At 40.3% G+C, this 23,334-nt stretch overlaps 1 protein-coding gene across 1 annotated transcript; it reads right to left on the reverse strand.

Annotated features, from left to right (window-relative positions):
- Positions 1 to 19,715: 19,715 nt before the first annotated feature.
- Positions 19,716 to 22,648, reverse strand: LOC147896896 (disease resistance protein RUN1-like). Its single transcript, XM_087381172.1, has 4 exons — positions 21,925 to 22,648; positions 21,591 to 21,851; positions 20,679 to 21,335; positions 19,716 to 20,579 (listed from the first exon to the last, which is right to left on the reverse strand). The coding sequence occupies exons 1-4, from the start codon at positions 22,246 to 22,248 to the stop codon at positions 19,716 to 19,718; spliced, it is 2,106 nt and encodes a 701-aa protein (XP_087237298.1). The 5' UTR covers positions 22,249 to 22,648.
- Positions 22,649 to 23,334: the final 686 nt, after the last annotated feature.

A 23,334-nucleotide genomic window follows, 5' to 3' on the forward strand; every position in this document is an offset into this window, starting at 1 on the left:
ATTTTCTAAAGTTCATGTAAGCATTGGAATGAAGTCAGATGGATTGATTTTATTTGAGATTCTTAAGTTGCTTTGAGTGGTGACTCATGAAAGCATGACATATGTTAGGCCTGGTGCAAATGATTTTTGTATTACTACAAGAGCCTTTCCTTTGAGTGTGCATCCTTGTGACTTGTGTCCTATAATTGCATATGCTAGCATGATTGGAAAAGTTGTTTTGTGATACCATATGGATTTTAATACCTTTCTTTTATGTTTTGATCTTCTTAGTATGATTTTTTCATTTGTTGATAAGATCTTGGCATGAGTTTTTAAAATTTTTGTGTTATTATCTATTTCTAGTGATATGATGCTTGCAATAGCACCATTTGTAGCTTTGATTGTGAGATCTATATTTTCTATGATCATCTCTTTCGCTCCTAGTGCTATTTGTTGTATGGAGTGGAAATTTGGATCCATTATCCATTTTTTTAATTGTAAAGATTTGATCTGCATTGGATGTCACAATGTGATGCTCATTGAATTTCTTATGTAGTATGAACTCATTATAGTATCGTGTGTCGTCTTGATGGGTGCAAAGTATAGTTGTGTCCTTGTCAATGAAATCATTTGCTTCACTATCACTTATGATTAAATTACTTAGGTAATATTGAATCTCTTCTACTGTTGGTTGTCTTATTCTAATTATGTTTAAGAATTCTATGTACGTTGGATCTTCTAGGTGACATATTGATGTGTGAAGGAATGAAAAGGTTGCAATTGTTTAGAAACCTGAGTTTCCAATATAGCATTTTCTACAAAATTAATTTTATTGCACCTTGCATTTACATACTGGAGGCAATTGGGACATATCTTCGAATAAGAGCATTTTTTTATTTTCAAAAGGCTACAAAATTGTTTGCTTGCAAGTTTTGCAAACTTTTTGATTACTGTGTTTAATGTTTAGATTGTCATCATTGAGATCTCGCCAATTATTATGAATTCTACATTTTGCAATTCTATGTATCGTTCATCTAACACTGGTAAGGAGGCACGAAACATATCATGTCTCTTTGGTAGAGAAAATTGATGATGGACAGTAGTTGCTAATCGACTTAGTCTCATTGTAGCTGCTCCTATTGTTGCTATTGGAACAATAGATTTTCCTTGTTTTACATAATTATAAGTAATGTACTTGATCATAGATGTCTTTCCTAAACCAGGTTTACCATAAATGACATGAAGTCTTATGGGTGATCCATTAATCTTTTCGTAAATTTCTTGTTGTTCAAAAGAAAGAGTTGCATTTTCGAAGTCCTTGAACTCATTCATCATTTGAAGTAATTTTGTGCGTGCTATGTTATGTATATTGGTATCTTCATGAAGGTCAGTTGAAGCCATGAAGGAGTTTTGAATAACACGTAATGGGATTTTTTAGAGTATCATGTTTGTTAGTTGGTGGCGATTTTGATCAATTAGCAAGTGCACTTTGCAATATTGATCGATCAGAGATTCGATGTCTTCTTCTATTTTTTCGAGGTCTCGGATATGGCATTCTAAGAAGTAAGATTTTGTATGATTGTTTTTAGAAATGAGCTTATTATCATTTCTAAAATTTATGCTCTTTAGTAGAAGGTTGTAAAAAAATCCTTCAAAATGATGAGCAGGGTGTAATCTGTGAAACATACAATCCGTGTTGATGGATATACATAATTTTTGAAAGAATCTATGATAGTTATGTTATCTTTGTTTTTTTTCTTTGACTTTTGGACATTGTATCGTTTCCAGAATTCATAGAAGGTCAAGTTCTCCATGACACTTGGAGGACCGCAATATATATCTATAGGATGCATTACAGAAACGCAATGTTCATGAAGGTATTTTTGGCACATAGATGGGGGAGAGGAGTCAATGAAATGCACAGCTTCACTTCTTTGAATGGTAGATATTTGTAAGCACAACAATGCTGCCTCTATTGGAGATGTTGGCTTTGAAAGAATGTATGTAGATATCATTTTTAACTTAATTGGATCTAGATTATCTAGTCCGAGAAGTTTCGTATCACCAGGATTCAAGTTCATGTGTCCCATGGGTTCAGTTTTCATAGCATATTTTAGAAGGTAATATGATAGGCCTGTGTTGGTTATTTTTTGAATATTCATATGTGCTTGCCACAAGAGTAATATTCCTGCATGGTATGGAATGACATTACGATGTTCTAGGGATGGATGGAAGTAGATCCATCTTTGTGTGAGAGGATATAAAGTAGGTTTAGTTTCTAAATGTATAGGATATGGAAATCCATATTTGCATTCTCTGGCCAGTTATTAGAATCATTCATGTAAGGGATATATGCATCTATCTGGTTTGATACGATCTCTGTCTTGTTCATCTACCCATAGCATTATGTGTGCATACATAGATCCTCAATTTTTTACCTCATATCTTATGATGTGATGGTTGACTCTACGTAGTATTCCTTTATCACATAGAGTATATCTTGCTAAGAATTGTTGCAGTCTAACATGGAAGAGCACTATGCATTCAACTGGACAATCTCTCCATTTGAAGTTCATATCGAATTGTTTAGGAATGGTTTCTATTTGATTGATTTCACACCATCTCGTGGTTGATACCTCATATGCGGTAAGTGTAAGGAACATATTGGGAAGGCCCCATGTGTCAACCATTACCATTAGATCTTTTAAGTTTCTACGGTGCCATGAAGGAGATCTAGGAATAGAACTTGGTATTTGAAACTTAAGAATACATCTAATTATCTCTTGTTCATATATTCTTGTATTTTGTCATCTTTGTTGATCAATATCTCTTTGTAATACTATAGTTTGAGTAGAATTTGCTATTATAATAGATTGACATATTTGATACATCAACAACAAGTATGGTTTGTAAAGAGTCAACATGGAGAACAATGTTGATATTCTCATTTTTTAATATACATTAAAGAACATCTTGCCATCATGAGCACCATATCCGAAAGGATAGAGGAATGGGAATAATGCATACTCAAGTGTTAATTCGTCACATTATGATAGACCTTCCATAGATGTTATGAGCTGATGCTCAATAATTCTTGTTGATACACAAAGTACAATTGTGCCGACTTTGTGTGATGTTTTTTTTTGAATTGATGAGTTGTAGGTGGCATGTTAATTTATTCTAGTAATAACAAGTAGTTGTCCTCATGTGCAATTTTCATAAGATTGAATGGTGAGTCAGCAAAGTGTCTTTCAAGAATATTAGAAATAACTTTTGAAGAAAGAACACTTACTCCTAGTTTTGGATGCGGTCGTTCATACATTGTCAAGTACTTTTTAAATATGGGATTTGTTCTAGAGTTAAATTTTAGTATGTGTTTTGTTGTTGATAGTAAGTTTGTTGAGTTACTACAAAATCTTTGTTGGCGATTCCAACCTTTAGTGGATTATCCAACATCGATCTTCTTTGTAGTATACCTGTTGCTAAAGATGTAATACCTTTAGAAACGTTTAGGGATATATCGATTATAGAAAGCATTTGCATTTGAAATATGTCAGCACCTAATACATTTTGTAAATAGTCTGGATCATAGGGAACCGAGTACAACTTTCTGAATGGACTATCTATGCATGCTTTACAAGCCATTTTTTATCTATATCCTAGGCCATTTTCTATATGCAAACTTATGAATGTGTATTGAATAAGTCATATGGTGTTATACTTGATTCTAGTAGTGATATTACTGATTTTAACTTTGTAAAAGAACCTAGGTTAAATTCTATTCTACCACAAAATACACAATATTGCATCTTTGAAATATATTGAAAAGTAATTTGGTTCTATTCTTTTAGAAATTTATCGATGAATAGCCATGAAGAGAAACTCGGTTGTAATCATCTTTTCTTGTTTTCTATGCTAATGTAGGAAGCACATTCTCTTCTTTCAATAAGTGACCTTTTCATATTTTTAAAGTAAATTATATGTTAAAGTAGAAGCACCTACTTAATTTTCCTGTTGTAGATTAAAGCGTTAAAAATGACTTGAAATTCACCGATTCAAATAATCTGCAAACAAAATATCAAGGTTGTTAACACTTTATATTTTTACCAATTTAAATATAGCATATAGGAATTTGAATGTAGCATATAGCATTTTGAATTTACAACATGGTAAATAGCTCTTTCTTTTTGCACATAGGAGTTTGTGTTTAACATATATTTTTTTGAATGTTTTTGGTAGCTATTTGAATTTGGGATATAGCATTTTCATTTATCACTTTTTATATATATGGTAGCAATTTGAATTTAAGATATAGCACTTTGAATTTTGTACAAAGCATTTTGCATTAAGAATTAGCACTTAATCATTGAGCAACTAGCATTTTTGCATTTAGCATATAGCGCTTTGTATCTAACATATAAACAAATAAACTTAACCACACATTTGTGTGGGGGGAGAGTCGGCACATTTCCTCTCCAAAAATTATAAGACCAAGGAACATGCCCTTCCTTGGGTTCATATCATTTTGCATTTTGCATTAACATATATTTTTTTGCATTTTTTTGGTAGCTATTTGAATTTGAGACATAGCATTTTCATTTATCACTTTTTATAATATATGGTAGCAATTTGAATTTAAGATATAGCACTCTGAATTTTGTACATAGTATTTTGCTTAAGAATTAGCACTTGTCATTGAGCAACTAGAATTTTTGCATTTAGCATATAGCGCTTTGTATCCGACATAGAAACAAATAAACTTAACCACACATTCATGTGGAGGGAGAATTGGCACATTTCCTCTCCAAAAATTATAAGACCACGGAATGTGCCCTTCCTTGGATTCATATCATTTTGCATTTTGCACATAGTATTTTGCATATAGCATGTTGCAATTTGAGTTTGGGATATAGAACATAGAATTTTGCATTTTGCACATGGTACTTTGTTTTTAGAAATGTATGATTTTGTATTTTGTACATAGTATTTTGCATACAGCACATAGAATTGACTAACTAGTATTTTTGCATTTAGCACATAGCACTTTGTATCCAATGCATAAACAAATAAACTTAACCACACATTCGTGTGGGGAGAGAGTTGGCACATTTCCTCTCCAAAAATTATAAGACCAAGGAACGCGCCCTTCCTTGGGTTCATATCATTTTGTATTTTGCACTTAGTATTTTGCATATAGCATGAACAGTTTGAGTTTGAGATATAGAACATTCTCAGGCTCCTCTCCCAGGCCTAACAATGCTGAGCCATCTCCAGAAACTGGCACGTGCTGGTTTAGTGATTACACATTGTCATGAGGTGCCTATGGTATGGATGGCTGTATTGAAATAGAGCAGCAGATTCAAGGTTGCACAAGTGTAGGCAAGAATCATTGAGCCAGACAATATCACATTTAACTCATATGTCAATATGGAAACTCTAGAATAGGGTTGGGACATTCTTGCAACTATGACTAGCAAAAGATAGGAGTCACATGGATGTGTCCTACACATGGCTTTAATAATTACACTTGTAAAGATGGGACCTATGTTTATAGCTTTTGCGCATAATTCACATGACAAAGGCGCTTTGAATGTTTTCCATCAGAGGAAGCTTGAGGGCTTCAAGCTGAATGAAATCACCTTTGTCTATGCTCTTGAAGTGTGTGCCAGTCCATCAGAGGAAGCTTGAGGGCTTCAAGCTGAATGAAATCACCTTTATCTATGCTCTTGAAGCATGTGCCAATTTGGCTGCTTAATAGAGGTGTAGGCAAATCATGCTGCTATATTAGATCATGGATGTCTCCAACACATGGCTTTGGAAACTGCACTTGTCAAGATAGATGTGATGTGTGTTAGCATGTGCAAAGCAAGGCGATTGTTTACCATAATCCCTTATGACAATGGTCTCCTAGACTGCCATAATTGTGGCTTTTGACCACAATGGGTATTGCTTCAAGGTATTGGATAGCTTCCATCAAAGGGCAGCAAGTTGATCAAGGTTATAGCAAAAGCACTGCCTTACAGTTGGCTGTCCATAGGGAGCAGTCTAGAGGTGAGATTGCAGGAGTTTACAGCAAGCACTGCCTTACAGTTAGCTATCCACAGGGAGTAGCATCAGGCCTACCATCTTGTGCCTTAGACTTAGGATATTGCAGCAGGAGAAGCACACAGGGTGGAGCTTGCACCTGAGCAGATTTTGTAGCAAGGGAAGCTTTGTCTATGTTCTTGAAGCATGTGCCAGTTTGGTTCCTCAACAGAGGTGTAGGCAAATCATGCTACTATATTAGATCATGGATGTCTCCAACACATGGCTTCAGAAACTGCACTTGTAAAGATGGATGGAATGTGCTTGCTGCCTTTTGTCTTGGAATAGACAGCTTGCTTTGCTACCTTTGTAGCTCCAAACATACCTTGGGTGCTACAGTCTACTTGTAGACCTTTGACATGAGCCTGAAAACTTTGCATTGATAACTTTCACTGCTCCAAGGTACTCTTATAAAGTTGCAGTTATCTGCCAGTGATCTTTTGTGCAGTTCTTGGTTCCCACATGGCAACTAGCATGCTACCCATGTTGCATCCCTACCAATGCTGTCAATTTTTCCCCCATGCATGGCCACGTTGGATTTTGACCCTTTGTTAGACACCTCACCCATACTCTCCCATATGTTGCCAATAATAAAAGCATGGATCTCTCACCCTTTCTGTAAGGCTACTATGCTAGCACTGAGAACACAAACAAAGGTTACCTTGTATGGTTTCACACCTTTAGCTCGCTTTTGACCGAACAGTTGTAGGGATTCCTTGCTGAACCCGTTCTAAGCAGATGTTGAAATTATGGTATTCCATGAGACCACATTTCACACAGGCATCACTGCAAACACAGACCTTGAATCATCTAGACTCCCACATTTGCCATACAAATTGACAAGGGTTGTCCCCACAACAACATCAGATTCCCATTTACAGCCAACAAAACTAGCATGTAAGTGCCCCAATCTTCCAAGGCTTTTTCTTTGGTGCACACATCCAAAATGCAAATGAAAATGACCTTGTTATGGTCAAAGCTTTCACCTTGCATTTGACCAAATAGTTGTAAAGCCTCCTCGCAGTGCACTTCCTAGAGATAAGTTGTGATCATGGTGGCATTCCATGAGATCGCATCTTATAGAGCAATCTTTGCAAAAAAAACCATTGAATTATGTAGACACACTGCAATCACCGGTCCTCCTGTAACCAAGTTCACCTACAGATTTGAGGCGTACAACAACGACTCTTTAGACCCCTCCACCGATGGCTAGATTCCTCCAACGTGAGCGCCAACCGGGCTCTAGACAACAAGCAATGAGCACCTACAAGCTCTCCTACTCCAACAACGACGCCTCATCTTCGACGTTGCGTAGCCTCCCAAACCAATTCATCGTCGTCGCCTCTACCATGAAGAAGCCAGCCAGCTTCTCTCTCTAAACCTCCTTCTGCCACATGGCAAATAAGGTTGGGTCAAATTGACCAAGGTAAGGTTACTTTTTGGATAGGGTTAATTAATTGATGTGACACGTGGCAGATAAAACTCTGGTTCGGTTAGCTTAACCCACCATTATTAGAGTTACAATTGGTTAATTGCCACATAAGCATGCATAGTCAGTAGTGCCACCTAAGCACACAGTCCCTTTGTAAGCACAGGCCTGCAAGCAGCATGTGAACAGCCAAGCCACATCATCAAGGCCCCCTCTTCTTCACAAAAATTCAACAAGCCGTAACTTGCAATCCAAGAAGAATTTGTACATGCTCCAAAAAGGAAAAGTGATCGCCTTTTTAAGCTCTACGCACTTATTGGATCAGAATCATTGTTAGCAATTAGACACTGCCATTGAAGCAAAAACGATCATGGTAAGACCTTTGCGACAAATGATAAAGCAAAGCATGAATGCAAACATCGATGTCATAAGCATGCCGAAAGCACAAGTGCATGAGATGACCATAGCACGAAGCATGGCATCCACACAGAAAGAATTAAGGCACATGGAAGAACAAAGCATCATGCATCAAGCTACAAAGCGAACGCCATCGACATGAAGCATTGAAAAGTAAAATCCTTTCCACGTTCAGCCCATATGTTTTGTAAATCAAGCCTGGCCGCCTGAGAGTAGCTATGAAAGCACCTAGGGGAGGTATTGACATGTAAACCACACTTTACCACCTTAAGTAATAATGCAAGCACTAAGGGGAGGTGATGGAATGTAACTCACATCTCACCACCTTGTAGTAGCCAAAGGATCATGGCACCAAGGGGAGGTGTTGAGAGTTGTGGTGCCATGAGCACATAATTAGAGGCTAAGGTATGGTATATGAAAGAATTAAAGTAGCCACCCTAGGATGTGGACTAGATGATGTGGAGATGTGGATTGAGGATATCCACAAGGAGAGATGTGGATGAGAGGATCCCACATGGTTTGACTATTCTAAAGGATCTCTCTATATAAGAGGCCTATCATGTATTGTTGATATAGCACATTGGAATAGATTGAGTGTTTCATACTTCCTGTCTCTCTCCCCATGGCTTTTTGTACTTGGTTTGATCCTCCATGATCTTTATGCTCATTAAGTGATAACAGCACTTTGCAATTTGCACATGGTACTTTGCTTTTAGGAATGTATGATTTTGTATTTTGCACACAGTATTTTGTATATAGCATGTAGCAATTTAAGTTTGGGATATAGAACTTTGCATTTAGTATATAGTAATTTTCATTTAGGTATTAGTTTTAAAATGGCTAACATGCCATATCAGCATCTTGGGTTGTTCTTGTTCTAGGTATATGTGCTGCGAGCTATATGGTGTGTTGACTTCGTATGGTTTCAAGCTTGCAGCAGAGGAGCTAGGAATGAGGAGGGGCTTTCCCACACCTAGGTTAGACGGGCACCATAAGAGTGATCTTGTGAGGAATGATGGCTTCTGTCTTCTTGAAAGCTTGTATGATGAGATCCATTGGGTGAGGGATACGAAATCAAATTTTGTTAAGTACAGAGGAATTGTGAGTGGTCCAAGGTTGCAAGGAAGGTGCTTAAGGAGCTACAAACTAGAAACCCTTGTCATATACATATATTGGATGGGCACCATTAGATTGGCTTTTCAAGGAATTATGATTGCTATCCTGAAAGCTTGAATGAGGAAATCATTGTTTAGTTCTTAGAGTGAGTGTGTGCATCAGTAGCATGGATATCTGGATAACAGATTTCTGAGTAACCTTCTTGTTGAAATGTATGGAAAATGTGAAAGGTTGGAGTATGCAGAAGCTATTTTCAACAAAATAATTCTAGAGTATTATGATTGCTACGTAATCCCAGAATGAATTTGGCAAAGAAGCTTTACAATTGTTTAAAGAAATTCAAATACAAGTCTAGAAAAGCAAGATAGCTTTTACTTGTGTATTAGATGCATGTGCTATTGTAGCAGCCTTAGAGAAAGGTCTAGAGATATATGCTCTTATTGTTGGCAGCAGATGGTAGTCAGATGTGGTGGTGGTGACAACTCTTGTCAATATGTATGTTAGGTGCAACAGCATTGATGATTCAAGGCCTGTGTTTGCATAGATACGACTTCGGAATGCAACCTCTTGGAATGCCTGCAGAGAATCAACTGGAGGCATCCCGTGAGGCAGATGGAGTAGCCACGCAATGTCGAGGCAACTTGAACTGTAGTGGGAGACGTAGTCATTGGAGGAGCTAGAATGACTATGAGCTTTGTTGATAGTTGCTAGCGTTTGCTATAGATATTTCACAACTTACTTCATGAATCTGATAGCCGCTTCCTTTGATGCAGTATCACGGCTGAGTTTGAGAGCTCCAAGATGTTGAAGCTACTCCTTGAGCTTTATTGGCTGTGCATGCGAGCTTAGGTGATGGTGTAGGTGCCCTGTGCTTGTGTTTGTACTCCAGTTGGCTTCAATCAAGCTTAGTCCTCATCAGCAACACAATCTCTTTGGAAAGAACCTTCTTTCTCACACTTCCAACAACACTAAAAACTCTCAAAGAAGCACACAACATTGAAGAAAGAAACACTTCTTTCCATGAAGAAACACTCAATCATCTCTCAATCTGAATGGAATGAATACCAAGAATATCTCTCAAGAGGACACTTAACAACTCTTGATCCCAAAAGCTCTATCTCTCATGTGAACGAAAATATCTCAAATGACACAAATCTCTCAAAGAATGGATGAACATCTTTCTCTCTCTCAATCTCAATCTAGGCTTAGCTGAACCTAAGCTCTGATACCATGTCAAAGTGTGGATTGTACTAGCCTAATCTATCACTTAATGAGCATAAAGATCATGGAGAATCAAACCAAGTACAAAAAGCCATGGGGAGAGAGACAGAAAGTATGAAACACTCAATCTATTCCAATGTGCTATATCAACAATACATGATAGGCCTCTTATATAGAGAGAGCCTTTAGAATAGTCAAACCATGTGGGATCCTCTCATCCACATCTCTCCTTGTGGATATCCTCAATCCACATCTCCACATCATGTAGTCCACATCCTAGGGTGGCTACTTTAATTCTTTTAGTTGCTTTGTGTTGTTATGATCCTCGACTTGGTAATTGTGAAGCATGTGTCATTGGAAAACACACAAGAAGGTCCTTCCATCGACAAGGTCCCCGTGCAACTTCTTTGTTAGAACTTGTTCATATGACATTTGTGGACCTATGCCAGTTCCATCTAAGGGCAGGAGTTACTACTACATGACTTTTATTGATGACTATAGTCGATGGACTGAAGTTTATTTTCTTAAACAAAAGTCAAAAGCATTTCAACATTTCATGGAGTACAAGCAGATGATGGCAGAACTTCAGTCAAATCATAAGTTGTCACCATTCAGTTTAAAGAAGGCCCTTTGTTGTTGATCTCCAAGGCACCAAAGCTTGTCAATAGCTTAGCTTTGATACCATGTTATGGAAATGATTTGCTTGCTACAGCTAACTCCTACACAACATAATAAACATAGCGAGATCTTACAAAGAAAATTTCAAATGCAAACTCACTCCATATGTGAGTATGTATACAGGGCTAAGACATTTGGATGGATACTCAAGAAGATCAAGTGCAAGCTCCAGTACTCAATAGGCATATGTCATAGCATGGAGTTGAAAGACAGCTCAGTCTTTGCTATGCAAATGGATTGGTGTGAGATGCTCAAGTGGATTATTGAAGCACACCCAAGACATGGCTTGGGAAAGTGGAGTGGCCTTCCTTGGCATCATAAAGTTTTTCCACACTTCCCCCTCAAGTTTTGAGGCTCATTCATGTCAATAGGGATATTGCAAGCATGAAAGGAGCTCAGCTCCCCTTTGGACTGGACTAGCTGCACTTACGTTTGAGGTGATGCTACTTTCTTGAAAAGCATCTGGTGGTCCAGCACCCTTGATTTGGAAGGGCAGAGCTTCTGGCCTGTGTCAATCCAAAAGAGCAAGGAATCCTAACAGCCAAGTAGTTTAGAAAGACATTTAGAATGAGAAACAAATGTAATGGCTCACTAATGAGTACGTCACAATTAAACTGAACTTGAAAGCCAAAGACATTTATTTTACAAACCGTGATGTAGGTGATTGGCGACAGCTCACTAAGTCATCTATTTGGTCTACTAACAAACATTTTGTCTATTACATGAACCCTGAGGCACACATTCATCTCCTAATGAGGAAATCTTTTGCCTTGTGAACTATGATTTCTCCAATTAGCATAGCTACCAGGTCTCAAACTTCAAGGCATCCCTACTGCATGCCAGCTTGCACCTTATATGCCTGTGGGCTCTAGATTTGAAGCCTATAAACGACTCAAGACTGCCTCCACTTCTTTATTCTGTACTCGGTTAGAAGGGACTAGGTAAATTCCTGAAAAGCATGCATCAAGCGTACCTGCTTCAAGAACAGATTTGTGTGTTCTTGCAAAAAAAAGAACAGATTTGTGTGCCCTATCTTCAAGCATACTTGCTTCTAGAATAGGATTTCCTTCCTTTAATTTGGACGTGATGGTGTGGATGGAGTCGCTAAGGATTCTTAGCAATAAAATCCTTGAAAGATTTTAAGTATATGAGTTCTATAAATCAACAACACTCCATAGAAAGAGGAATACTCAGCCAAAATCAACATGTCATAAAGGACTGTCACTCCATGGCAAAGAATTAGATACATGTGCTTGCTGCCTGCTGCAATATCTGATGAACCCAAGTGTTGACTAAAGGACCTTCTTGTTGTTGAGTCGATTAGATACCTGCGGGTAAGATCCAAGCTCTCGAAGATGGCTTCATTGAGACCTTTTGCAAGCTTATCGATTATAGCTTGGTACTCCAAGAGCTCTTTCAAATCCAGGCTCTCAAAGATGGCTTCATTGAGACGTTTTGCCAGCTTATCGATTGCAGCTTGGTACTCCAAGAGCTCTTCTCTGGAACGTAGTAGGAAAACACAAACAAGTCCGTTATAAAGATAAGACAGTAGTTCGATTAATTTTGATTCATATGGTACTACAAGTTGTAAGTTGACCTTGGCTTTGATAATCGAATTCTGGTTATGATCTGAAGTAAAACCATAGAAAAAGGGGAAGATGCTGGTGCAAGGAGAAAGGGGGCCATCTTGGAATTGAACCAGAGACCTTGCCCATGAAGTAAATCATCGCACCTACACTACTACAGGCTCTTGAACGCAGAGAAGATGCCATTGCTGAGCGCTAAAATTTTGAATGATGGAAGGCACGATCTGTCATCCGGAACCAGCTTCGCTTCCTCTTGCTCATCTTCTAGCTCCTCTTCCTCCTCCTCATTGTCTTCCTCCTCCTCCTCCTCTTTCTCCTTCTCTTCCTCCTCCTTTTTCTTGCATGTTTCTTGCGCTGTTGCTATCCTCCGGAACTGAGACGATCCCCACATTTCGAGTTGCATGGGTCCAAGCAATGCACACAAGAACTACTGGAAAGGGAAGGAGGAGAGTGTGGCAGGCAAGAAGGAGGTCAGCAGGGTGCTATAGCGAAGGCAAATGATAGAATGGAAGCTGTGGGAAGGAATGTAGCAAAGAAAAGGTCAAGAGAGATGGTGGAAGGACACCAAAACTGATGTGTGCATGAAGCTGTATCCATAGCTAAGGAGGGAAGGTTGGCTATGGCAGAAATGCATATATGTGCTATAGAAAAAGAGACGAGCTTGTTTGTTGAAGAAAATGAAGAAGATGAAGGGAAACGAGGCAACAAGGGGATGGGGGGCATTCTTCGATCGATAATCGAGGCGATGGGAAGGGAAGAAAGAGGGGAGCATTTTACAAGGGAGATGAGGAGGGGAGGGGCAGGCTCCAACATCAAGGCTTTGGATAGAGGCAGAGAAGAAGAAGAAGAGGACGACACCATAGCCATGAAAACTAGAACAAAAAATAAATAATACAGAGGAAAGACCTGTGCAAGCCACGAGATTGAGAAAATGAAGTATATGGAGTGAGGAAAGATCTGCACAAGCACGAGATCGAGAGATTTGCATGCGCCATGGGACACTTATGTTGAAATTTTCCTATTGATATTTAGAACTAAATTTTCAATAATTTTAAAATCATGACATGTGGCTCAAGGAGAAGCAAGATTTTCATTTCATTTCACAATGCTACCTGCCTAATGAACGAATAAAAGTGCGAATAACGTGAGTCTCAGAAAAGAAATACACCAAATTTTTGGGCTTTGAAATCTCGAGAGGAAAACATGCGAAGGAATACTCAGGTGAGGCCAAGAATATGCAAAACAACTGCCAAAACGAAAAGGAGGTCTTGGGCTTACCCCTCCCAACAATGTGTCTCCCTTCGTCCACATCGTCGCCACATCGTCCTACATGCAACACGCGCCTAACATGGAACCACAAAAAAGAAAGGAGACAGAGGTACGTAGTGGCCCGAAACAGGGGGGACGAGGGTGGCCCAAAACAGGGGGGCGGAAGGTACGTTGTGGCCAAAACGGGAGGGACAGAAGAACGGAGGCAGAAGGAACGTCGTGGCCCGAAACAGGGGGGGCGAAAGGCACTTGTGCGAGCTCTCAGCCCGCCTTAATCGTGATGTTCAGGCTTTGGGCAGTGCAGTGTTTCATTATAGGAGGTGAGCACGTTCAACCTCCTTGCCACGTGACGCTACAGAAATTCCAAATTTTATAATGTTCGGATTTTGTGTGTTCGTGCACCGAATTGCTTGCCTTACACGAAAACCATTCATCGACAAATCTACACAGCTTCTCTAATTTGCTCTCCTATTGTACCTTGACGCAGACAATGGGAGGTTGAAAGAAGAAGGATTGGGAGCGAAAACTCGATCAAATTAAAAGCTAAAATTTGGAAGATGGTGCGGGTTCACACTCTACGCACGGATCTGTCTTCCAAGATAGATTTCCAGTATGGTTGTCATTCAACGTTACGGTTTTAAACCGTCCATGCTTGCATCGATGTAGCAGGATGCTGAGTCGAGATAATCAATTTTTAGTTTTGCATGTCCTATCTTTCTGGACAACAAAAGTAAAAATCCCTCTCTAACCTCTTTGCCGCTAGCCTGCTCCACCGATTTCAAGACATGAATATCAATGGCATGGTAGAACTGTTGATGGCACGATAGAATAGTTGATGGTGGGCTTGAGCAAAGAGCTGGAGGACAAAGAGCAATGACTATGCCTTCCATCAGTTAAAGGTTTCAAAATGAAAAGAAATTAAAACTATGATGGTTGGACATTGTCGACACAAATCTAGATGGACATGTGAACACTAGGAGAAATTAAAACTACGATGGTTGGACATTGCGGACAGAAATCTAGATGGACGTGTGGACACTAGGAGATTACATTGGTAAGCATTGGTGGTGAGAAACAAAAATGAGAGGAAATTAGATCTCAAGTGATCAGAGATTTTGTAAAAGAAAGCTCATGATGCACTCTTCATGTTCCTGATATTGCTCTCCTGATGTCTCTGATGTGCTCTGTTATTGCACGTGAAAGGTGACTCAATCATGGAATACGTCAAGAAGTGCCCTCCAAACTGTATGTAACTTTGTTTTCATTCTATTCACAATTGCTGGTGTTATCAGTATACCACAGCCTAGTGTGCAGCCGCCTCTCAAATTATATCCTACCTCTAAATGAGAGAGAAAGCAAGCTACTTAATTTGGGCTATTATCAACTCCCACCTCCTTGCCCATAGACACAAGGATGGGGAAGGTCATGGTGCCCCAAAATGCCAAGGGACAGTGACAAAGAATATCCTTAACGTCCTCAGAGGCTATTGGGGGCCAAGTAGAACTCTTTTGATAAATCAAAATGAGAAGGGCAAGGTAAACAACCATGCCCAAAACAAATCCAAAACCATAAAATGGCAACATGAATGATTTAAAGCAAACATTATGAACATTCTAGGGACACATGCACATTGTAATGTTGCTCTAATCTCCCCAAAATACTGCTACAATTTTAGCCAAGATTTTGTCTTCTTTGTTTCAAGATCCAAAAGTATATCCTTCAAATAGAGAGCTATCTCATCTTAGTACCAATAAATTACACCTATTTTAAGTGAGCCATTGGCCAAAAAATGGTGCTGATGAAATTGATTCTTGGTCAATAATTTTGGATAGCTTTAGATGCGAGTGCAATTCGTGCAAACTTATGAAGATAACACAATGAGCATGTCAAAGCTTCATGAGAGAGAGAGAGAGAGAGAGAGAGAGAGAGAGAGAGAGGGGGGGGGGGGGGGAGGGGGGGAGAGTTCTATGTGCACATAGACATATAGAATGACACAAAACTAGATTTTTGGTTTATTTCTTTGGTTATTTTATTGTAGGGACTGCAACATCAACATTATCTCCCTTCTGCCCGTGCGCGCGCGCGCGTGTGTGTGTGTGTGTGTGTGTGTGTGTGTGTGTGTGAGAGAGAGAGAGAGAGAGTCTAAGGTTCACCTTGATCCCTCCTTTAAATCAATGTTTTTCATTTATGGGAGCATTATGGGATGCTATTTGGTTTTACACTCTAGAGAAGATAATAGCTCAATATTAAGAAACATGAAGTATGTGAAACCACTCGCAACAATTAACAAACAAGAGATTACTTCCATTATAACCAACCAAGGGTCTACCAAGTAGTTAATTATAACCAATGCAATCCATGATACGACTCATAAGAAGGAAAGAGAGAGAGAGAGAGAGAGAGAGAGAGAGAGAGAGAGATGTATGCAATGCTACAAAAAAATGCTTTCAAAAGGTGGGTTCCTAGCCCATCGTAGACACAACAATCTGCTTATTATTATCAAATTGTGACCCCAATTTCCAAATGAAACATGTAATGGCATAAAAGTTCATTGACTTTCGACATTCATGGGCATTGGGACTTTCCTTGCTATTATCATACGGGCGTAGACCACTAAATTTGAGGCTCTTTGGCACTTTGCTCATAAGAAGTTTATCCAAGATTGATGAGAGCATACACTCGAAGTTTGTGCCTGTAAGTGATAGCTAGCCTCTATATGGAAGTATTACTGCTACACACAAGATGAAAGGCAAGGCGGCAACAAGACATTCCTAGTGAGTCCACATCGCCTTAATCTATTTCGATGCATATACTCTAATAAGTGTGTGATGACAATATACCTTTGTAAGACTAGAATAAGTCCAATCATACAAATTTAAATTTTTTGTTGTTCTAAAGACCAAGATCTACACAAAAAATAAAAGAAATACTGAAAGAGAAGAATAAAGTAAACAAAAACTTCTATGAAAAACAAAAGGAAGATATACTTAGTAAGCAAAGCAACACTTATGTTGTTATCAGTGTCCAAGCATAAGCAGCTATACTGGGTTTCTAAAGACCCGCGGAGTCTCTTGGGCAAACCCAATGCTTACTAAAATACGTCAAATAAACAAAAGAGAAAGAAAACAAGAAATAGAGAAGAAAGGAAGAAGGTGACTAAGCAAAAATGAACAAGCAAGTCAAGAAACAAAAAAACAAAATCTTCCCAAAAAAAAAAAAAAAGGAATTAACGCTCTCTCACTCTCACTCTTATTTAAAACATAAAAAACTAAAAGGACCCTTTACACTTATGTATCACTTCCTACAAAGAGGCAAAATTACATTCCTAACTTAGAAAGCACAAGCATACTCTTTTGAAACTAAAAGAAAAACGAGCTATTCAGCTCCCCGCTTTCTAAATTCACTTATGTTCAATCGTTCTAAACATACCTAAGGCTGATACACCATAGATAAAAGACTTCATATCTAAGATTGTGCGTACTTTATTTTCCTTGGATTATACCTCTTGTGTAATAGTAAAGTCATCAAATTACTACATTCAGTCATAAAAGACTCCTTAGTTGTACAAAGGCAGGAAAATCTAAGGAATTGGGAAGAAATGACTCCATATTTTGCCAAATCAGAAATGTTTGAGTCAATGTGAGGACAATAGCATGTTAGTTACAAGTAGCATCTGAGCACTTGGGATATCTATGCTTAAGGTTCAGTGGCAGATCAAATCTACTCACAGAAATGCTTGTGGCCTGGACCTTGATTCCAAGGACTAGCAGCTTTAAGTTCTGTTGCACGACCCTATATTCCAACATTTTCAAGTTATCTAGCATTGGAAGAGCTCCGAACTTGATTCGGAAGCTCCAACTCCTTCACATTAGGTGGCAGATCCAACTCCAACAATTTTTACATTCAACCACACGCAGAGTCTCTAGTCTGATCAAAAGGCTCAAATTAGGCAATGTTACCAAGGACTCGCACAACCCGATGTACAACTTCTCTAGGCTAACTAAAATGCTGAAGTTAGGGAATGTTACCAAGGACCCGCATAGTTCGATGTGCAACTTCTGGAGTCTGAACAGGAGGCTCAAGTCAGGCAATGTTTTCAAGGACTTACAGTCTTTGATGTGCAACTCCCTTAGATTGGGTGGCAAACACACAGCAATGCTCAAATCACAACATCCGACCACAAGTAGAGTCTGTAGTCTGGCCAAAAGGCTAAAGTTAGGCAATGTTTCTAAGGGCTGCCATGAACATACGATGTGCAACTTCTCTAGTCTGACCAAAAGACTCAAGTCAGGCAATGTTCTCCAAGAACGGTAGAGTTTGATGTGCAACTCCTTCAGATTGGTTGGCCAACCCGAAGTACCTCTCAAAGAATAGCATTCCACATGTAGAGTCTGTAGTCCGGCCAAAAGGCTGAAGCCACGCAATGCTCCCAAGGACGTGCATGGTTCAATGTGCAACTTCTCTAGTCTGAACAGAAGGCTCAAGTCAGGCAATGTTACCAAGGACTTGCAGTTTTTTATGTGCTACTCCTTCAAATTGGGTGCCAAACTCACAACACTCCTCAAATGAAGGCATCTGACCACAAATAGAATTTGTAGTCCGGCCAAAAGGCTTAAGTCAGGCAATATTACCAAGGGCCAGCACAGCTCAATGTGCACCTTCTCTAGTTTGAACAGGGGGCTCAAGTAGGGCAATGTTACCAAGGACTCACAGTCTTTGATGTGGACCTCCTTCAGATTACCACAAGAAGACTCTGTAGTCTGGCCAAAAGGCTCAAGTCAGGCAATCTTACCAAGGAACAACACTGTTCGATGTGCAACTTCTTCAGATTGGGTGGCAAACCCCCAGCACTGATCAATTTATAACTCTCTAGAGTCAGAATCTCTAGTCCGACCAAAGGGCTCAAATCAGGTAACATTTTCATAGACCTAGACCGTTGGAGGACCTTCAAGATCTTCAGATTTGGAAGCTCACCTACAGCAGTTATGAACTCATCACACTCCTCCAAGCGTAGATCCTCCAGTACTATAACTGTCGATGCAGAGCCTCTCCACCAATGGAAACTGAGTAATTCATTGGTCATGAAACGGGTGAGCGCTGGCTCCAGTTCAAATGCGCTGACTATGAGAGTGGGGCCTGGAACCTGTCCAGGCCAGAATTATTTCACTCGGTTCGAGTTCTGGATGTAGAAACTTGCCCACAACCTCCTATTTTCTGAGGACATACACCCTTTGATTTCCAGCTCCTTCAATTTTTTGCCTGCAGCTTCAACAACTTTCAAGGCACCACAATCAATCAACCTTAGATGCTCTAAAGAATCTAGAGGGAATACCCCCTCCAAGGACACACATCGCTCAAACTCCACCTCCTTCAGGTTGGGGAGTTGCCCTCTGAACCCCGTGACCTGCTCACAATCCCTCACAAGTAGGATCTCCAATCCAGGCATAGGCCACAAATCAATCCATGCTTTCAAGGACATGCATCGCTCAAACTCCACCTCCTTCAAGTTGGGCAAATGACCTTTGACGCCAGTGAATTGGCAACAATCCCTCACACGTAGAATCTCCAGTTCAACCCCTGAGCTTGGATCGAGTGGCTGCTTTTTCAAGCAAATGCTTTTCAAGGAAATGCACCGTTCGACTTGCAGTTCCTTCAAATCACTTGGCAAACAGTCCACTTCTTTCAAGGCTTCAAAATTCATCAAGCATACAGTCTGTAACCCAGCTAGAGCACTCAGATAGAGCTGCATCCTTTCAGTCGGAGATTGAGACTGGAGGAAATCTCAGAAAAAGCATTTTTGTGCATTACATATCGCTCATTTACTTCCATGGGAGAAATCAGATCAGGCCACTGTCCATTGGAATCAGATATGCGCAATGTCTCACAATCAACCATGGCAACATCGAGAAATGAACATCCCAGCAAATTAACTTTTTCTAGCCTAGAAAGGATAGGCAGTATCCAGTGGCAAACTTGGCCAAGAGATATGTCAAGCGTCCGAGCTCCTGCAACGACTGTAATCTGCTCAATCCACTCAGATCCTTTTCAAGATTGAGACAATACAGCTCCATTTTTTCCAAAACTGGTAGTGAATCAAAACTGAACAGACTTCCCAGAAACTTACTTGCACTTGAAGACATACAATTGATGACCTTTAGTTCTGGCATGTGGCCCAATCTTGGTAGCTCTTCAAGAAAAAAATTCTCTGTAAGAAAAAGGTGCTTCAGTTGGGAGCAGCTCCCAAGATCCAAAGCAGACTTTAAATCAGTTGTTGTTAGCACAAGCATTTGCAAAGCTGTTAGACGCCCAATGTGCCACCTCTCACATTTACATCCCTCTACCACCAATCGTCCAAGGTTCTCTGCTGCATCCATCAGTCCCTCCTTCACTCCTTTCACATCAATTGATGGCCAACCTGAATATTTCAGCTCTAAAATCCGTAGAGACGTCATGCCTTGCACCCTAACCTGCCACAATGCTTCACTACCACAATCATTTTCTGAAGGCGCCCAATTAACCATGACAATCTTGACATTACTGCACCTTCTCAAATTTCTCAGCCATTTCTCAGCTTCTTTTGACAACAAAACAATCCTCTGTAATTTACTCCACTCTACATCTTGGCCATATTGAGCATCCCATCTCCTATTCGACAGATAATCCAGACTTGCCAGATGGTACAACCATCTAGGGGACTTGGCCACTTCATACTGAGCAAACTCAACATAAAGATCATGGACCTTCACTTTCTGCTGAGGACCTTCAAATCCCAAGAGGTCTGCTCTCTTTAGCTTACATAGCTACAACAGCAAGGATACACCACAATCAATAACTCATAAGCTCGTTTTTTGAAAAATAATGTCAATTGATGCAGGTTGCAAACTCAGAATGGCATTTACATAATCACGCGTCAGCTCAGGGCCCATGTCATAGACGAGGCTCAACCAATCTACAGCCCCCGCAAAGTTGGCATCGTTTATAGATGCATATAAACACAAGCCAACGTCCAAAAAGATTTGCCTCGAAAGATCATCAAATAGATTAATGTAGCTGCTCTTGATAACCTGCGAAACAAGTTCTTCGACATCACCTGGGTAGTAACGTCTGAGTAATTTAGAAAGGTGACTTTCATCCAGCTCTGTGCAGCCCGAGTCTTCTAAGGTTCTTTTTAATTCACCACCTAGGGCTTTCAGCAACAGTGGATTATAATTATTCTTGAACAAACATGTTCCTACTATCTTTTGAACAATCTGGTACTCGTGCTTGCACAACTTAGATAGATCCTGTTCAGAATAGTAAGACAGCATGTCTAGAGCAGCCCCTTCATTCACGCTGGGTGTGTGCATCACATAGATCGACAATCTACAACTCCCATTGATCAGTCTGCTTAGTAAAGGTTCACTATGGGCTGTGACCAGTACTCTGCTGCGTGTAGATTCGCCTTGGAAAATACTGCGAATGAGACGCTCAATGAGTTTAGCGGAATGTTCCCAAACATTGTCAATGGCAAGGAAGAATTCATGATGACTCATGTTGTTTTTGAAGAGCGTGATAACCTGCATGAAACAACGACAGGATTAGGATGCCGAAACATCGCATTGCTCAATATCAATTGCTCTCTGACAGCAAGGACATACATTCTTCTCAAGTTAGGGAGCCCTTTCAAAAGTGCATATGTAAAACTGCAATTCACATGGCATGGTATGAAGCAAAATATTAATGGGCCTTCCAAATGAACTCTTCAATGCAACTGCTGTAGAAATAAAGAGGAGAATCTGATCTATATTTCCTGCAGAAATAAAGAGGAGAACCTGATCTATGTTTCGTGTCCTCTCCAGAGCCGAGGCATCCGAGTCTCTTGCTTCCGTAAGTGCCCGCATAACATCCTTGCATTGTTGTAGTATCTCAATCTTGTTGTCATCAGTAGGAAGTTCCATCAGCCATGATTTGCCCCTATAATCTTGCCAGTAATAATTAACCATGCTCTTGCATAGCGTGGCTTTCCCACTCCCTCCTATGCCGTACATGCCAACTACGCAAACTCCTTCGACGTCAAATTTGCTCTTGATTTCCTGCAAAGGCGTGCGAATTAGAAACCTAGAGAAAGGGTCTCCGCTCGTTCAAAATAGAAGGGAAAGTCATCACCTTGCGCAGGAAATGAAGACCTCGCACATATGACTCATCGTAGAAAAGTTCAGGAGAAACTCGTTTGCAAGCCACGGAGACGATAAGCTGTCGATATTCCAACTCCCTCCTGCCGGTGAAAGACAAACCATTGTACTTTGTGAGCCTCTTTAATGCATCGGCACACTTTTCAGGGTCAATCCGTGGATCTACTTCTGCAAGCGACTTCCATTTGTCGTGCCATCGATCTGACTTGCAATCATCAACAGAGAGCTTGAAAAACAGGGGAAAGATTTGCTTCTTGGAAGAGAGATCATCCGCGAAAATTTCCTGGAGCTCGGGCATAGGCCACTTCTTTTGCACATAGTCTTCCGAAAGCACTACCACAGCAAGCTTGCAGTGGCGGACGGCCTGGAAGATGAGGGGAGGAAACTGATGGCCTTTGGGCAGGCTTTCGTCGCACGCGTCGAAGAAAGGCTTGCAGTAGGCACGACTGAGATCATGATGAAGCTGCTCTAGGAAAGGTTTTTGCTGTCCAGCGTGACTCAAGAGAATAGTGGGAATTGTGCAGGGACCGAAGGCTGGTGAGGCAGCAGAAAGTAGGAACGTGAATTAAAGACAAATAGTACGAACCAACTTTCGTTGGACGACGGTGGAAGGGGGGCCGGAAGGTCTGCCATTGTCGCTGGAAGGGAAGACGGAAGGTCCGGCTCAAGAAGGGAGAGGGAGAAGAGATCGGTCTATGGATTTTCGTATCTAGTTGGTCAAATTAACCTTGCTAAGTGTTAGTTTAGTGCACACGAGCGCCAAATGAGATAGTCATTCGCAAAGCTCCTCTATGTGAACAAAAAGTTGCAAAATGATGAGACGCCTTCTTTTAATTGGCTCGTGAGGAAGTCTCACTCTCGTGCGAGAAATGGGATCCTCCAAAATGGAGTTGCCCATTTGAACACCGGAGGCGCTTCAAGTTCCTCTCGATTTCTGTGTGCGCCATCATCCATGCATTTTCAGCACTGCGTGCACTACGACGCCTAAGGAGGTTTTCAATGGCTTAGTCTTCCTTCCTATCCAAATACGGGGGCCTTGTTTGAAAAAATACCATTAATTAGTTTCGGAAAGTGAGAGCGGTGAAAAGGAAGTGATCATAATGTAATGTACAACAAAAAATTAACGATCTTTCTAGATGGAGGTTTAAGCCCTTTTAAAAATCTCGATGTGCCTTCGTCTCCAGCACTTCCGGCTCCACATATCCACTTCCCGCCTCAGCACTGCTGTACCCTCCGCTGTCCCTACACTTGTTGCTTAATTCCCCCTACTACAGCTTGCATTTGTTGAGGGCACCGTCGAGGGTGAAAGAGCTTCTACAAGGGGGGAGGTGTTGCGACTTGCTCATGACCTTTGTTTGCAGGTAGTAGGTGCCTTGCTCACAGC

This window comes from Dipteris shenzhenensis, chromosome 11 (assembly GCF_047967505.1).
Source record: "Dipteris shenzhenensis isolate YYH24624 ecotype China chromosome 11, Dip_SZ_1.0, whole genome shotgun sequence".
In the NCBI taxonomy this organism is placed as follows: Eukaryota; Viridiplantae; Streptophyta; class Polypodiopsida; order Gleicheniales; family Dipteridaceae; genus Dipteris; species Dipteris shenzhenensis.

Bases quoted from the DNA above. Each gene is read 5' to 3' on its own strand.
- LOC147896896 (XM_087381172.1), bottom strand. From the start codon at position 22,248: ATGCCCGAGCTCCAGGAAATTTTCGCGGATGATCTCTCTTCCAAGAAG. The intron at 21,852-21,924 runs GTGATGACTTTC...ACGCCTTTGCAG, and splicing joins GTCTTCATTTCCTGCGCAAG to GAAATCAAGAGCAAATTTGA. The intron at 20,580-20,678 runs GTAAATGCCATT...TTGCTGTTGTAG, and splicing joins CTGAGCTGACGCGTGATTAT to CTATGTAAGCTAAAGAGAGC.